General features: G+C 36.8%; 1 protein-coding gene across 4 annotated transcripts in view; it reads right to left on the reverse strand.

The window, feature by feature from the left end:
• Positions 1-18111, reverse strand: part of MACROD2 (mono-ADP ribosylhydrolase 2) — a 1871078-nt gene extending 1852967 nt beyond the window's left edge. For all 4 annotated transcript variants that reach the window (XM_046678763.1, XM_046678762.1, XM_046678761.1 and 1 more), the window contains exons 1-2: positions 17855-18111; positions 11218-11334 (exon numbers count right to left, since the gene is read on the reverse strand). In XM_046678763.1, the coding sequence (XP_046534719.1) occupies positions 11218-11334; positions 17855-17900 (163 nt within the window). In that variant the 5' untranslated portion in view covers positions 17901-18111. The remainder of the gene's footprint in view (positions 1-11217; positions 11335-17854) is intronic.
• Positions 18112-18763: the final 652 nt, after the last annotated feature.

Raw genomic sequence — 18763 nt, forward strand, 5'->3', positions numbered from 1 at the left:
TAAAACATGCATAAAGGTCCAGAAAGATAATCACTAAAATGTTAACAGTATTTATCTGTTTGGGATTCAGTGTTTGGGAAAGGGGAAACTATCATTTTTTAACTCTATATGTTTTTATACCTTTTAAGTGCTTTATAATGACCATGATTTAATGTATTCCTTTGTTTTATAAAAATACAACAAAATATAAATACACAAATATATAAATGTATAGTAGTGACCACCTCTAGCAGTCTCTTTTATATCATATCACAATACAAATTAATGCCTACAATAAAAATTTCACTTATCATTAGTTTTAATAAATCCTTTTAAAATAATTTTTTAATACAAATAACATTTAAAGGAAATGCTATTATAACTAATTAGAACTCATTTTAAGAAGTAATTACAAAGCCTTAAGTAAGTTGCTAACATTAATTTGTCGGCATTTCAGATGTCAAAGCACTTAAGCAATTTTTCACCATCAAAGTAATAGGGTCCAATCCATATGCACACCGAGATACTACATATTTACTTTTAAATAAAAAGTACTTCATATAGCATGTCATAAAGAGTACCAGAGAAATATAGAAAGGTTTCTCTCACAGAGAGAGATGAATGAAATATCTAGAATAACAGTAAAACCCTATTTAGAAAAAAGACATGTTTTAATCTCAATGTTTCTGTTACCATGAAAAACATATTCACCCAGTATAGCATTCCATGAATACAGTCAGTCTTCAAAATCTCAGGCAGGAGCTATATGTATGGCCAAAACTAAATTGGGAGTGTTATACTCACTATGTCACTTTTCGGTAAAAGTAAATCTCAGATAACTTGACATCTAGATTTGGGTATGAAGAAGAAAACAAGAAACAGATATATCTATTCCTATCTCTCTTCCTAAAAGTTGGCTGTCCTTGATCTATTTAATTTGCTCCCCAAAAGTGTACAATCTTGGTAATGCCCATTTGAGCCATTAACAGGAAAGATCAGAAAACTCCTTATTTAGCTGTTTAAGTATTGATAATTCCAAAGAGTCTGGCCACAAGTGCTATGTTACAACAAAAAGAAGGAAAGGAGGGAAGGAAGGAGGGTCATTTCCAGAAGACTTTTTTGTTTTTTTAATTAAAAATAAAATTCACAGGGGGCCCTTACACCAACTAAACCCTGAGAGAACCAACAATTAGAATTCTCCTGTGCCTCCAGGAAAATCAGGTTACAATATTTTGCAGTGAAATCTGCAAAGAAAAAAGTACTCCTTGAATTTATTTTCCCCCTGTGCCAATCAGTGTTTCAAAGAATGCTTTGGCTTAGTGTGTTTAATCACTTAATTAGAAACAGAGCTGTGATCTGCATTTAGTTGTCTGTCTTACATTAAAGAAAAAGATCACTGGTTTTCCAATCACCAACAGAAGGTACTGATAAATTACACCATTATGGATCAGAAAAGGGAAGACCACTTACACAAAATTAAATTATTTTAGAATAAGAATCTCAATAGAGAGACACATTAAACAACATCTTGATCAATTACGGCCCAGTGAAGGAAGTGCTTTTACAATGTCTGATTTTCATTCAGAACCTTTCTGAATAATTCCAGTGACAGAAAATGCACTGTCAGAGTCCAATCCATTCAGAAGCAACTAATAGTACTTAAAAGTTTTCTTGGGGCTGGCCTGGTGGCATAGCAGTTAAGTTCACGCATTCTATTTTGGCAGCCTGGGGTTCACCAGTTCGGATCCTGCGTGCAGACCTGCACACCACTTACCAAGCCATGCTGTGGCAGGCGTCCCACATATAAAATAGCATAAAAAACAGAGGAAGATGGGCACAGATGTTAGCTCAGGGCCAATCTTCCTCAGCAAAAAAAATAAAAGAGGAGGACTGGTGGCAGATGTTAGCTCAGAGATGATCTTCCTCAAAAAAAAAAGAAAAAAATGGGGCCTAACTTCCTGCCATGCTGCTGAAGCTCCTTGCTCTCCATCATCCTTCCTCACATTTCCTCCTTTCATTCCTACATCCTTCACATCTCTCTCCCAGGCTGCCCAAGAAACCCAAAACTTCTGTTTTCGTCTTCTCTTTCCAGACTTCTCATATCCTCAAAGGCTCAAGATATTTTCCTCAACAAAAAACGTCATCTCCTCTGACGTATGAATTATGCTATTCCCTTAGTATGTGAAAGTTGTTCATTCAACTCTTCTTATACAATTTTTCCCCTTTCAATGACATTAGAATTCACATACAGAGAAAACCAGAGATTTTTTATTAGCCTGTTATTTAAGTGCTAAATAACAACAAAAAAGTTAAAAATTAAAATATATTAGCCTCTTGGGGGCCAGCCCAGTGGCGTAGTGGTTAAGTTCTGCACATTCAACTTCAGCGGCCCAGGTTTATGGGCTCAGATCCCGGGTGCAGACTTGCACCACTCATCAAGCCATGCTGCAGCAGGGATCAACATACAAAATAGAGGAGGATGGGCACAGACCTTAGCTCAGTGCCCCTCTTCCTCAAGCAAAAAGAGGAAGATTGGCAACAGGTGTTAGCTCAGGGCCAATCTTCCTCACCAGAAAAAATTAAAATTAGCCTATAATTCATAAAGTATTGTCTGTTTTAGATGCCCTCTTTCCTCTCAAATCTGATGGTATAAATTTCAAATTTCTTAAAAAACATACAAATACTCACAGAGGAAATAAAAAAACAGTTCCTGATGGTTCCAAATAACCAACTGTCTTAAAAAAATTTTCCTTGACCAGTTGTAACTCTACTTAGTATGCTTACCACAAACTACTAAATGGGTACATACACAAGGATCTCCATTAGACAATATAAAATAAAACTTCAGCAAGCACTCACAGTTTCTACCTTCAAAAGCAGTCTAAATTTAAACAAACTGCACGTGTAATTACAGTTACAGGCACAGAAAAAAAATCTATATTACACATTGGCTAAGAACATAGATGTGAGTAGGAGTAGTGAATACAGCACCATAAGAAGTTTCATGTGAGAGGAAGGTGCATTCTAGAAGCAGAAGAGAGAGCTTTGGAGCTATCTATGCCCGCTGATGTACTCTCTCAATTCTCATGACAACTTTCAGAAGGAGAAATAAACAGCTCCTATGTGGTAACTAATATACGAAGAGATAAATTTAGGAAGGTCACAGGTTCTCTGTCTAGGGTACCTAATAGCAGAATTAGGATTTGATGCCACACGTTTAATCTCAAACCTTTGCATTCCAAGAATTAACATGGAAGATATATAAAGAGTCATCCCTCAGTATCCACAGGGCATTGGTTCCAGGACCCCTCCTTCGATACCAAAATCCACAGATGCCTACTATTTGCATATAACCTACAAATATTGTCTCGTATACTTTAAATCATCTACAGATTACTTATAATACCTAATACAACATAAATGCTATTAAATAGCTGTTGTATGGTTTAGGGAATGAAGACAAGAAGAAAAATCTGTACGTGTTCAGAACAGACCCAACCATCATAGGTCTTTGGCTCTATGGTTGACTGAATCCACAGAGGTGGAACCCACAGATATGGAGGGCTGACTGTACAGTCATGGGCCACATAATGACGTTTCAGCCAACAACAGACCAACAGACCACATAGACAATGATGGTCCCATAAGATTAGTACTATATAGCCTAGGTGTGTAGTAGGTTTGCGTAAGTACATACACTCTATCATGTTCACAAAATGACAAAATCACCTGACAACACACTTCTCAAAACATATCCCCTTTGTTAAGTGCCATCCAAATAATGTTTGTTAAATATACCTAAATCATGGAAATCACTCCCATTACTACATGTCTGATGGGTATTTACCATTAAGCCTCAACTTACATGACCCCCCAAAAAGAACCCCTGAAAGTTTTTACCCCAACAGAATCCCTAATACAAAAGAAGTATAAAGTCTGGAATATCTCTAACCTCTAACTCTTTATTTTCATATGGCAGACACAATCTCAAATCTAACCCTGATGGGAGAATCCCCTGTATGTTGGGATAGTCTGGATTCTTGAAAAACTGAATATACTCTAAGCCAATCTCTAGGAATGACTAGCAAGCTGAAATCCATGGCTTGTCCTAGAGATAGACTAAACTAAACCTCAATATTTCCAAACCTCTGAAGGCACATATATCTTCTGCCCTGACATGCATATGGTCAGGCAAACAGACTTTTGCTGAACTGTATTTATTATCTCTATTTTGTTATTTGTTTCATCAGTAATTCTCAACTTGGTTCTAAGGATTAGATAAAACAGTAAATTGTATTTAAATCCTTGTTTTGAATACTTATATGAAAATTCAGTAACTAAATATTTCAGAGGAGAAGACTTTACAGACTCTTTCATATATAAAGACAAACGGGGGGAGGGGGGAGGAAAAGAAAGGAAAAGGTTGGCTTTGGCCATCATCAATCTTTAACCCATCTCAAAGTATCCATCTGTACTGACCAAAATGTATTTAAGTAAAATCCATATTTACTAGTATAACTGATTTAACAGGTTAAAAACAAAACTAGTAGAATCTGTGGGGAAGTTACAGACTTACAAAATAGATAAAAGAACTTTTCATGTTGTGATCTCAACATCAAGTCATCTTTATATATATCAAGAAATCAGAGATACTTGGTTTTTATTTTTACATTATTTTAAAAATAAGCTTAAATACAAGGAAATTTACATAGTACTTGATGGTACAGATTACAATGCACAAAAAACTTAATTATGTGTTGTTAAAATAATCTTTGAAAGTAGTTAAAAGGACCAAGAGTGAAATAAAGGCAGAGAAAGAAAACAAAACCACACAGTGAACCATGAATCCCTACATAATTTCATATATTTCATATATTTAGTTACTAAGTACTATAAATAAGAATATACATTGCTGATGAGTACTCATCCTTGTCTCAACTAGTTAAATATATATGTAATGGTTCAGTAAGATCTTTACTGAAATTTATCATTGGGCTATCTAACGTTTAAAACTTAATAGAGACCTATATAGTACAGAAACTACGTTAAAAAACATCTGGCTTAATTTCTAAGCCTGCCATTCCCATGTGAATCTTTACAATACAGTGAAGAAAAGGTGAGAAGAAAGGAAATAATGTATGAAAATACCATCAGGCAAATATTTTATCACTTATTCAATTCACACAACAAATATTTACTAAGTATCTACGTGTACCAAGCACTATGCCGGGGATACAAAGGAGAGTTAAGACAACAGTCTCTAATTTCATGGTAATTACTGTCTCACAAGGCCATAGACCCTGATCAGACAATTCTATGATTGAGTACATAAAAACAAACTGATATAAATGCTCTAAGGAAAGGAACACATTTTTCTAAAGTGAAAAATGTCTGTTTCTAATATAAGTTCTACTTGCGCAACATCTTTGCAGGTAACGGAAGCTTCACAAAGTTTTAAAGAATAAGTCACAGTGGTCTGACAAGGCAAACAGAGATTTCTATTTCTTTAATTAATTTTAAGATCATATAAGATGGGAGGAAATACACCACCACCCACTCAAAATAAAAGATTTGTAACTAAGAAGCTAGATGTTTTGCTCTGAGCCTTCTGCTTCCAGAGATTATTTTAAAGTACAGTGCTCAAACTGAATACAATATAAAAAGGAATCAATACCAAAAGATTAAATAGGAAATATTCCTTTCCAATTTCTGTATCCCTACTGAATTCTATCTGTTTAAAATACTACTTTCCTAACTGTTCATTCATTCTAAATTGTGGTCTGTCCTCCAACTAACATCAAATATTTAATAAGATAATGTAGTTGATATAGTTAAAAAATCTGAAGCAGTGCCACCTTATCACAGTTATTAAAATTTTTTGAAGTCCCTTTACCATTATGGCCCCTCATCCCTCTCTATGTAACATTCAGTAGCATAAATAACTATATTCTTATTTCCTCATTCCTAGTGATTAATAAAGATATTGACATTCAAAAAATAGTTATCATAAATTTACTAAGGATAAAAACACTGGACTATGCATTGGGATTGAAAAATGATTAAGATAAATTTTGATGATTTCTAAATATCAACAGTCAACTTGGGACATACGTAAAATATAACAAAATTCAATAACTACATTGAAATAAGATCTCAAAGTGACTGAGAGATTCAGGAGTTTGGACTTAACTTTTATTTCTCTAGTCAACCATCACCTCTTGTGGAAATAATTTAAGAGCAGAAATTAGTTCTAATGAAAAAGAGAGCAAATAATGTTGCACTTCTAACCATGCTAATACTTTTAATATGAAAGAAACAAAAGTCTATGCACATGCCTCTAGTCAATCTACACATCGCAAAGTATTTCCATACACCTGAAAAAATAAAAATTCAGGCTTACAAAGACTTCACAATTCAAGACATTTTCTAGTTAAATGTTTTCAAATGGTCTATAAATCAGATTTGAATATAACATACAGAAGATATGAAATATGAAGTTTCTTTCTAAAAGACCCATTTTTAAAAATATTTTGTCATAGATGAGACACGAGAACATAACTTTATAGTTTTCACCTAACTCATCTTTATCACTTATTATTTTATTTATCCTCCATTGCTTTTCCATATAAACATTAAAAGTAATGACTCAAAGTCAATCTAAATTTACAGCTGTAACTATTTTCTCTGATACCAACTAGCAAGAGAAAATTAGCATAAGCATGGCAGAGCCTTTGCCAATGCTTTGCTCCACCAAAAGAGAGTAACAACACTGCTTCTCTGAGTGGTGTTCTAGTAGAACTTCAGTGTGGAAGTAGCAAAGAAGAGAATACATATCAGTTACACCTGGGAACTGAATTTTTGTCTATACAAAGAAGCAATGCCATCTTTCTATCACATCCATCCATCCAACCATCTATATATCTATATTTATCTTTGTCTTTCTACTATATGCTAGCACTACAGTTTAGTAATTTTATGTATTTGTATGGAAACTATATTTTAAATGCAGGTGCACACACATATGCAATCCTTTGTAGACTGTTAACCAGTGAAGCATTCCCATTTAACATACGTGTGAGGAGGAGAGAGAAAGATTCAAAATGACAGTCAAACATTAAAAAGAAAGAACTCGTTGGTTAGCTTTGGAGGATTTCAGGGAACCAACTCAATCTGAAAACTGGTAAATAAGAGGAAAACTAGCATTTATTCTGCCTTTTCTCTATAAACTGTACTGCATGAAAACAAAAAAGTTCATAAGAGAAAATTCTTTATAGAAATCCAACCCATAAATAAAGAAGGAATGATAAAATTAGAATAACCTTATTTTGCAACCCCCAATAAAATAATGGATCTAAGCAATGGTCATTAATGGCTGCTAAAACCATTAGGTGAAAAGTTGATAGGAAACTTTACAATGGATAGATTAGACTGACAATACTTGAACCTAGTGATCAGTCTTATCACCACAGACAGAAATAACCAGAAATTATGTACCTTATGATATTATGCAAAGGAAAGTACAATAATCTATAAAGTATTCCTTCAAAAGAAATTAAACTCAAGTCTGATCAAGCCCCTGGATTTAACTACCAGCTCCTTAGAAACACAGAGGTCAGAGGAATATGGTAAATGACACCACAAAGATACAGTCAGCAAATCCCAAAATGTGAAAAATTCTGTAAGACTAATAAGCTACTTCATTCATCAAATAAATTACAAGACGGGGAAAGGACTAATGGAAGGAAGGACTAATTAGAAGGAACTAATGATTGAAAGTAACTTAAAAAATATATCAATTAAACGTAATATGTGGACTTTTTTTAAATCTTGACTCAAGGAAACTACAAAAACTCAAAAACCTTTATGAGACAACAGGAAAAACGTGAATACAAATTGGATATTTAATTATATTAAAGAATCATTAATTTTTAGGTGCGATGATAGCATTGCAGTTATATTATAACAAAAATGTGTCCCTATCTTTTAAAGATAAATACATACGCACAGATACATATCTTTACAGATAAACTGATATGACATACAGGAATGGCTTCAAAAGAGTCTGAGAGAAAGGTGCAGGGAGCACTGGCACAGATTAAAACTGGCTATGTATTAACTGCTGAAACTGGGTGATGGGTACATATAGGTTCATTATACTACTCTATTTTTATATACGTTTTTAAATGCTCATTTTAAAATCTGAAAAAAAAAATAAAAGAATTGTCCTTTGTAGACTGTTAACCCAAGGTATTCTTATTTAATATACTGATTTTGAGCACACCTACACATGACGCATTATTCCAGACAGTATAATAGGAGAGCAGCTCTTTAAAACTCCCTACAACAGAGTAACTGATAAATGAATTACTTTATAATTATTAATACAGAGGAAGAAGTAATTATAAGTATATAATTCCAGAGATTTACTAACAGTAGTTGAGAAATATGAACATGAACAGTAAGTAAATGGGCTTTTTTGGTAATCATCTCCACTGTTTCCTCTTCTAAGCCATAGCTTTCCGATATTACCAAGTAGTTAAGTCAAAGTAAAAATATTATCTACTTGCTTCCTCCTTTCTACACAAACACTGATTATATATTGTTTGAAAAATTTTGGTTTCCATTTGTTAGGACAGCTTAAAATTAAAATTACGACAAACACATTTGGCTGTTTCCCTCCTTTTTATTTAACTTTCTACTACAACATAATAACAAGAAACATTTAAAGTAAAAGAAACCTGAGCAAACTAAGAAAAAAATTTAAAAACAACAGCTTGAGAACTTTCCTAGTAATTATGGATATAAAGGTCAAAATTGCCTTCTATGAAAACATAGGTAAAAATGATAGATTACTAAATCTAAAATTGGTATATTGTGCTAGCCCAATAAATAGTGTTCATTTCCTACAAATAAGAAACTATGTGACAAAGAACTATAGACCTCTTTTAAAACTTAGTTGGAAATCTCATACTTAAAAATTAAACTATTATAAATATCAATACCTACTTATATACATATACATTTACAAGCAGTGGCTTAAACATTTCAAAACAAAATATAAAAATATATTTAGAGTTGTCCTTATCATGTTTTTCTTAATTTATATTTTTAAAGGATCTTTCAAACTGTTAAAATGCTGAAACTCTCTTGATTATAAATACTTTAGTGTAACTAAGCACTGTATAGGTAACACTGGAAGAAAGCACTTACTAAAGATATGTATTATGTAAAGAAATTAAGAGATATTACTTACTGAATAACCCATTCTTTTTCATGAAAAAAGAAGAGGCCAATCACCAATTTCTAGGTCACAATAGAGAGGAGCAAGTAACATTAGATGGAAAGAACAAAACATTGTTTAATAGAAATACAATTTTGATCACATTACCTAGTTCCCTATGAAGGACTTTCACATTCAAAAAAGCATGAAGGAAAAGACTGAAATACACAGTTGTAAGCACCTATAAAGCACTTATAGAGCAGTTGTAAGCCACTTATAAAGCTTATATTGGGAGACAGGATTAAATACACAGGATCTTGTTAGGGAATAACAATGTCAGATGTTATTCAAGGTATCTTTTCTGATTTGGGGGACATATTTTGGTATGTGATACCTCTGAAAACATCCAACTCTGAGTTCTCTAAAAAACCAGTTCAACTCTACACTGTTATGTGCTGAATATTCAAATAGAAGCAGCCTACAGAAAGACTGAGCCTCTATGCAGAGGTGAGCAGACTCAACATTGGGCTATGCAGCCTGGGTATCACTGCTGCTTTGTTAACTGTTCTAGTAGCAACAGAAATCTACCTCTATCTCAGGAGGTAAAATTTGTTTTTCAGAGAAAAAGAAGTAACATCATGTACTGCATCCTTAGAAAACTGACCAGCTAAAACAGTGACCAAGAAAGACAATCAGATGAATGAAGCACTAGAAAAAGAGAGATTTACTAGCCATGAAAAAATGGAACTCAAGTATTCAATACCAGTTTCTTATAAACAAAAGAAGAAATAACAGACCCAAATATAAAGAGGCTCATGGCCCTAAGTCAGACAAGTCCCAGAATTCTGTCCTTTTGACATGTAGCTCTGTATTCTTTCCATTACACAGCAAGACCTTTCTCTTTCAATGATGTCTTCAATTACATCATTATTAAAACTTGCATTTACTGAAGATACTGGGCAAGCAAGTCAGATGTATACACCCCAATCAGCTTGTCCAATGACCCCAAAGAACTTGGGGTAGAGCCACTACTCCACTTGCCCAAGGTCACACGTTTCCAGGCAGAGTAAGGTCTAAAAGAACCCACATGCTCTGCCTTCCCAGAAAAACAAAATTCTGTCTAAAGCCCAAACACTCAGATAAACATGTTCTCTTTACAGACACCAAAGCCTAATTTGGCTGATGTTTCTCACGGATTTTGTCCATAGGAATTCCACGCTGGTGTATTCTTGTTCTGGGCCCATAGTATCCTGTATAATTCCATCAATCTAAGATCGCAACCTGTGAAACTAGCATGTTCCAAGTCCCCTTCATAAAGTTAACTTTCCTTTTCAATTGCTAAGTACCTAAAAAGCACTCTGTTTCTTCTAAACTTCACATCCAGACCATTAACACCACTGAGTGTCAATTCAAAGATAAATATATTAAACATCCGTTAAATCTATTATTTTTAGAATGTTTCCCATGTACCTTTTAATACCTAAAATTTCATTTATATTCTAACACATATATTTTCCCTCAAGCAATTTAGATCCTCATCAAATCATAAACACTTGGAGAGTAAATTTTGTCATACAAATACTTTATATGTACACATAATACCACAATGTACAAAATAAATATTCCATAAAATTATATGAAATGCTATTTAGTTTTTCCCTATTCTTCCTAATACATTCTCTTTCAACTGTATCCAACTCCTAAAATAACGAAGAAATTCGATATAAATGAACCTGATCGAAAAAAACTCAAAACATCATTTGCTCCAAGAACTATCGCAGAATAGTTTTCAAAAGTACATTTCAGAAAATGAATTATGTTAATATAATTTCCTAAATTTAAATAACACATAATAGATTGCTAAAAACAATTAAATGACAACCAAGCAATTATTTCAAATAGCAAAAATGTCATCTCTTTATTGAATGCCAGTTATTCATTTCTGTCAACAACTGTCCTGCAAAAGTTATAAATAAATGCAAAAAGTATCTCCCTGAAAAACGTTCTGAGAAACTTACCATCATTTTGGCTCCTGCCCTTCATCTCCTCCTTCCACGACAGGATGGTAGTCAGGGGAACATAGTCCCTTATGTATTCTTTGCGTCTCTCCTCTAAGGTCATCTTCAGTAAACGTTCTTGCAAAATAAAAGCAGAATCTCTATTTGTATTTAACTTTTAAGTTCAAGAATTATTTTATAATTTAAATATTAACTATGTTAAACTAACCAAAGAATTGATGTGAACTTAAGGAACAGCAAAATGCAAATCTAATGACCCCATATTTGAGTTTTAAAAGGTGTCAAATTAATACCACATTAATAGGAAGAAAAACATCATTGTTTGATGAGGAAGACTCTCTTGTGATAGTCCAAAAATAAGTAAACTCTTTCAATCAACATCTATTGACAGTCTACTAGTGCCAGGCGATACGTTTATATACTGCAGGTACAAACATGGTCCTTAACCTTGAGGAGTTCACAAGACAAAGGAGGAAATGGAAAAGATACAAAATAATAGCTACATAAATAAAATACAAATACTAAGAGCACAAGAAAGGAAGCCATAAAGATATTTCCTTAATTCTATAATGCCATCAACAATAAAAGTGTAGTTTCAATTTAATAATAGCTTTTCGGAAGTGATATAAACAATATTTTAAATATAGATCTTGATTATAAGAGTAATATATTTTAAAAATGCATCTTAGAATTAATCATAGGTGATGTCATTTATGAAGAACTCACTGTGGGCCAGGTACTTCACATGTCTAATCTCATTGAAATAATCTTCCCAACAACTCAGCAAAATTGACAGTAGTATCCCTATTTTGCAGATAAGGAAATGAAGCATATCAAAATTCAGCAGTTTGTCCAAAGCAAGAGAGCTTTCCATTAAAATCCAGTCAGATACCTCCATTAGTCAGAAACGGCAGCCTATGCTATTAGCCACTATACTATACTACCTTCTCAGAAAACGCTCCCCAAAAGGGGTGATGTGTATGCTGGTTCCTAAAGGATAGGTAGAATTCTGTCATGAAGAGGCAAGAAGTAAGGATATTTCAGACTAATAATGCAATATAAACAAAGATAAGGAGATATGAATGGTTTAATGAAGCTGTAAGATATGCTATGAGGAGGGACGTGGCCACAGAAGTGAAAAGTAACTGGAAACATAAGTTAAAATGAAAATGTATAGGAACTTGTATACCACGCTGAGCAGTTTAACCTTTATCCTATAAAGTAAACCACTAATATTCAAAGTTGATTATGCATATCCCAGAAGGTGCATAAAACAATCTACTAGGATACACGAAAAAACAGTAAGAAATTAATTTATTTTTAATCTAAAGAAATAAGAAAGAAATTAAGATTTACTAGCATTCAATATATAAAATGACATTGGCATCCTCACTCATTCTGTGTGCCAGCAGTCAAGTATCATACATTTTACCAAAGGTCTCCACAAAGTTTAAGATTGATAGTTGTACTCTCACTCTCCAATTGTCTTTCAGTATATTACATGATACAGTATTGTAGCTTAGGTGAATGGACTTAAGGACAGTATCTAGTTTTAGGTAATCTAACTTTCATAAAATAATGACTTTTAAAGATTCTTTCACAGAAATAAACTGCAGAAAGTATTAATATAAGCACAAGTGAACAAAAAATGGGGAGCCAGCATTTTTCCCTGCTCCTATAACTGGCTTTTCTTCAGCCACATTAGGAGACCAAAAAAAAAAGACAGATACCGTAGTCCTCCCTAATCTGCAGTTTCATTTTCCTCAGTTTCAGTTACCCAAGGTCAACCACGGTCCGAAAATATTAAATGGAAAATTCCAGTGATAAACAATTTATAAGTTTTAAGTTGTGTGCCATTCTGAGCAGCTTGATGAAATCTTACCAGGGACACAAATCACCCCTTTGTCCAGCACATCAACACTGCATAAGCCACCTGCCTGTTAGTCACTTAGTAGCCACCTCAGTTATCAGATCGACTATTATGTTAACGCAGTGCCTCTGTTCAAGTAACCTTATTTTACTTAATAATGGCCCCAAAGCACAAGAGTAGTCATGTTAGTAATTTGGATAAGCCAAAGAGGAGCCCTAAAATGCTTGCTTCAAGTGAAAAGGTGAAAGTTCTCAACTTAAGGAAAGAAAAAAATGGTATGCCGAGGTTGCTAAGATGTACAATAACTTTTATTATAGTATATTGTTATAATTGTTCTATTTTATTATTAGTTATTATTGTTAATCTCTTTTCTGTGCCTAACTTATAAATTAAACTTTATCATAGATATCTATGTATATATAGGAAAAAACATAATACTGGTTTTGGTACTATCCGAGTTTCAGGCATCCACAGGGAGTTTAGGAAGGTATCTTCCCTGGATTAGGGGGGACTATGTATTTTAATCAGAGATGACATATTCAAATCACAATACTACAATACTCAAGGATCAACACTGTATTGAATTTAAGATGCCTACAGGGCATTCAAGTTGAAATCAAAAATGTGGAACTCAGGAGAGAGGTCTAGCCTAGAGATTTTGGAAATTATAACCAAAACTTCTAGTCCTACAGGAAGTTCTTGCGGAAAGGTAAAGGAAAGGACCAAACTTCAAAAAAACAACATTTAGGGGCTGGCCCCGTGGCCGAGTGGTTAAGTTCCTGCACTCCGCTGCAGGCAGCCCAATGTTTCGTTGGTTCGAATCCTGGGCGCGGACATGGCACTGCTCATCAAACCACGCTGAGGCAGCGTCCCACATGCCACAACTAGAAGGACCCAGAACGAAGACTATACAACTATGTACCGGGGGACTTTGGGGAAAAAAAGGAAAAAATAAAATCTTTAAAAAAAAAACAACATTTAGGGAGTGGACACAAGCAGGGGAAAAATGAAATAAAATTTAGATGTCACTGGGGGTACAAGGTGAATCAAGGTCTCAGTGATGTGGAAACCAACTGAGAAAAGAGCTTTAATAAGTAAAAGAGGAAAAATATTGTCAACTGCTATAGGAAGATCAGGAAGAATAAAAATTAATAAGCCACTGGTTTTATCAACTGGGTCAACAACAGCACTGAAAAGAGAACAAAACGGTTAACAAGAGCTGTCTGGGTTCTAACCTCAAATGATGCAAATCTATGTGATCTTGATTACTTAATCTCTTTATGTCTCAGTTTCTCTTTGAGGTAGGTTGGTAGGTATTACTCCCAATTTACAGATGACGCAACTAAAACAGAGAGGTTGAATAACTTACCTAAAGTTCCAGAGCTAGTAAGTAGTATAACTAGGATTCAAACTCAGGCAAAAGGTGTTCAAAGGTCTTGACTCTACAGTATACTACCTCATAGGGGTGTTTTGAGAATTAAATGACATAACCTATGTTAAGGTACTTAAAATAGTGCCAAGCACACAAACAGGACTCAAATGGTAACTATATTAGTACCATCCTCACTGTCATTACTGAATGACTTTAGGAACATTAGTTACATGAGTATAACTGAGATCCAGGAGATTATGAGGGACTGAAGAAAAGAAGGAAAGTGAGAACAGCAACTCCAAGGTGAAGCCCTGTGAAAGGAACACTACTTTAGGGTAGAAAAGACTTGAGCATTGTTACAGGCTGAGAAGAGGAACCTTAAGGCTCAGAAATTCAACATACTATAAAGGGAATAAATGATGGCACAAGAGCTCAAAGAATACACGAAATGAGAAAAAGAGCACAAGCAGAGAGTTAATCTTAGAAACCACAAATAAAAGTGCTTCCTCTAAGATAGGAACAAAGCTGAAAGGACAAAGGACATGTAAAGAAACAAACAAATGAGACTATTTGTTCCATATTATCTGACATGTATTTTCCCCGTGAATTAAAAGGCAATGTCATCTGTTATGCAGAGGAGGATAGGATGTTAATGAAATAGGAAGCTTGAAGGGAATAGTAAATTTGAAATAATCACACAGAAGAGGAAAAGGGAAGATTAGCACTTAGCAAAGAACTACTAAAAAAGTTCAGTTCACTAATGTGGAAATACTATAATACCACTGATCAGGATGAAAGATTTATCATGATGCAACTTGTAGTTTTTGTAAATGTCAGAAGGTACATATGGGAACACAACCCGGCCGCTGTCATTCCATTTAAAAGTTTAAGTGTGGACACTTACAACAAAAACAATATCAACAATACGACAAACAAACGAGATAATTTAAGTTTCAGTACTTGATCACACACATTAAGTAGTTTTGAATTAGGGCTCAAAATACTAGATCAATGTTTATCTAACATATGTAGACTTGAGAACGCCTCAGTTATTTGCTTAAACAATGAAACATAACTGAGGGCCATAGACACATATAGTTTCTTTGGCATTACACAAAACTATTCCTTAAAGAATGCTTCACCTTTGCAATGAATCTTCTCTGTGAACCAGGTTGACCTATTTATTAAATGGTATACTGAGTTAAAGCTATGTTTATAGAATGCCTTGACATTGCAGTGAGTGGGTAAACCTTCCTTTAGATTTAACTATCAGCTGCAAAAATACAATACCATGCTCTCCAGTGCGACGAAAGGAAAAAGGTCATGCAGCCCACTAACTTCTTTAATACTAACTACTGTACTGGAAATCCTTAGCTCCTTCTTGATGGCATAACAGATATTTTTTAAATATTAAATATTCCAAAAACAGACATCATGATATGACATTTGGACATACATTAAAGTCTTCAAGGCACAATAACTTTTCCCTTTAACATCAAACTTCATACAAAAATAGGTTAGTTTTGGACAAGAAAAATTTACTTTGTTAAATGCCTTCTTTGTGCATTTGCTACTGTATTCAGAAAATATTAGTTTGGTTATATTTTTCCCTATTATTAGAAGCAAAAGAAGAAAAAAAATCAAGACATTAAAGATTCAAAAATGCCTGCTTGTCATAGTCCAACTGTGCAGATGTTAAATGGAAGGAACCATTATAACATTGTTACTTTAGGAACATGATCTATTATGACAGAAAAATAGTTCTTAAGTAATCACTATAATTTCATCATGAAAACAATCCGCACATCTTCTACTACTTTGCCTTCATTATTTTCAATAACACAAAGCATACATTTCAAGACCACCAATAAAAACAGGCATAAATGATCTTTCAATGCTTACAAGGTAAATCTTTGTGAAAGTGTGCTGAAACTAAAGTAACTGCTACTGCAAAAACAAAGCAAAACTATATTACTTTATACATCAGGCCATTATTCTCAACAGCGTGTTTTGTGATATTAGAATTTTTAGTTCTATATATGCTCATAATTAAAACATAACTGACATACAATCTAATCTTTCAATATTTTAAAGACCATTTTAATTGGGTTGTTCAGTTGTTACGTTAAATCTTCCCAGTATTTAATTAAAAAAAAAATCCCTCCTCAGGCATTGTCTGAAGCAGTCCCTCTTTAGAGGATTCATTTTCTACATTCATTCCCTTTCTCATCTCCACTGTTTGGCCTTCCTGTTTATAAAAGCCAGCACTTGCAGCAAAAATCTAGAGGTTTTAAGGAGCTATTATGAAGGAAATCAACTTTTAATCTAGTCACCCCTTCCTGCAAAAAGAATGGATATTTAGGAGATTTGCACTACCTCATTCGACTCACCCCTGACACACGTCTATCTTACCAGTAGCGAGGCAAGCAGTTTTTGCTAAGTTTCTGTACAAAGCTAAAGAATAAAAAGAAAAAGATGTGAAACGAAGAAAGAAAAAACTCCAGAGACTCCAGTTTACCTAAGAATATTATCTAACTATGATGCCCGAGTGAGAGAGGAGGACTGGACTGCACACTTCTGCGTCTTAGAGCAATCAGTGCCAGTCAATCTAGCTGATCTGGATAAACCTTGACGTGCACAAAATTCAGGGATGGGTTCATTCACAGGGGCATCAGTCTCACAATCTTGCTCTGAGCAACTTCAGACTATGAATAGGGATGGAATGTGGAGAAACACTGCAGAGAGAAAAGCCCATTCAGACTTCTCTGAAGGCACCTATCCTCACGGACAAGACGCTCGTTTTGGGTTTCCCCTGGAGTTCCAGGTTTCAAAAGCCACACTGCTGCGCAGAAGGAGAGGACTAGATCGGGTTAAACACCTGAAGGTGGGACGCTCTGCCAGCTGGGGGGTGGGAGGGACAGAGGCCAGCAGTGGAGAGACGAGGGTCAGGCGGGGCGCAAAGGCGCAGCAGTAGCCGCTGTGCCCGCCGGTGGGCAAGTGTCCCTGGGACTCCCCGGCCAGGCGTGCGAAAGTCCCAGCTGGGGTCCGAAGACGGGGTGGGGGGGCCTGAGGAAGTTGTGCCACGGCGGGGGGTTGCCGCGCAGGGTCCACGCCGCGAGCAGGGCGAGGGCGGCCCCGCCTGGGGAGAAGGTGACCGGGCGCGGCGGGCGGCGGAGAGGGGCGTGCGCCTACACGTGCGCGAGCTGCAGGTGCCCGGGGGCGGCGCGTGCACGCCGGGGCGAGCGGCCGTGTGTACACACGGAGCCGCGAGGGAGGCGGCACCGGCCGGCGGGCGCGAGCTCGGGCGGAGGGCGCCGCGGCACACCGAGCCCTGACCCCCCGCCCCCACCCCACCCCACCCCCACCCGCCCCCCAGGACTCGACGGGCCGGTTACCTTTCTCCTCTCTCCACACCTTTTTCTTCTTGTTGCTGGGGTACATGTTGCCGTGGGGGTGGCTGGCTTTAAGCTGCAAGTTCCCCAGGCTCACGGGCAAACAGGGTGTGTGAGGAGTGGGAGGGGTGGGAGGGGGCACTCGGGAGGGAAAAAGTGAAAGAGGCTCCGCGTCCCGCGCCGCTCGCCGATCTCCAGTCGCCGCCCTCCTCCCTAAGCCCGCGCTCGGCGTCGGCTCCCACCCGCCTCAGCCCCGCGGTCGCCGCCACAGCAGCACCTCAGAGCCTGTCAACTAGGTCACGCCTCGCGCTAACCTAACAGCGCGCAGGCCCCGCCTCCCAGCCGCTAGCCAACGCCGCCTCCCATTGGCTGCACCGCCCGCCGCTCTCCGCGTTCCAGCCACCGCGCGCCCCGACTTCGGCCCCAGGGCGCACGCGCAGGCGCAGGCTCGGGCCCGACGCCGAGGACGTTAGGGAGCTGGAGGGGGCGGAGCCAAGGCGCGAGGGGGCTGGAAACGGCCTGGCGACGGGGGCGGAGCGTGGAGCGGGCACCTGGGAGGAGCGCGAGGCAGCTGGGGCTTTTCCTCGGCTTCTCCGCAGAAGGAGGACCGGAGGGCGTGGCCTATAGGGCCAGGTGCGCCAGGTGACTGGGGAGCGAGTGGGTGGCTGCTGCCTCAGGAACTGCAAGATGTGAAAGTGGGAGGAGATGTGAGTCCACGAGGATTGTCAATGCTCTAACTGCCCCGTCAGGATGGGTTTTACCAGATAATCTCTAGCTCTCCTCTTCGTGGGCAAATATGACGGAAAGAAGTGAAAGGATTGGGAAATGGTTCCAGACCATATACAGTCGGCTTCTCGACCTTGTAGTAAAAATTACAGATTTCACTGGAGTTCGATGAAGTTTAGAAAGACC

Source organism: Equus quagga, chromosome 12 (genome assembly GCF_021613505.1).
Source record: "Equus quagga isolate Etosha38 chromosome 12, UCLA_HA_Equagga_1.0, whole genome shotgun sequence".
Taxonomy (NCBI): domain Eukaryota; kingdom Metazoa; phylum Chordata; class Mammalia; order Perissodactyla; family Equidae; genus Equus; species Equus quagga.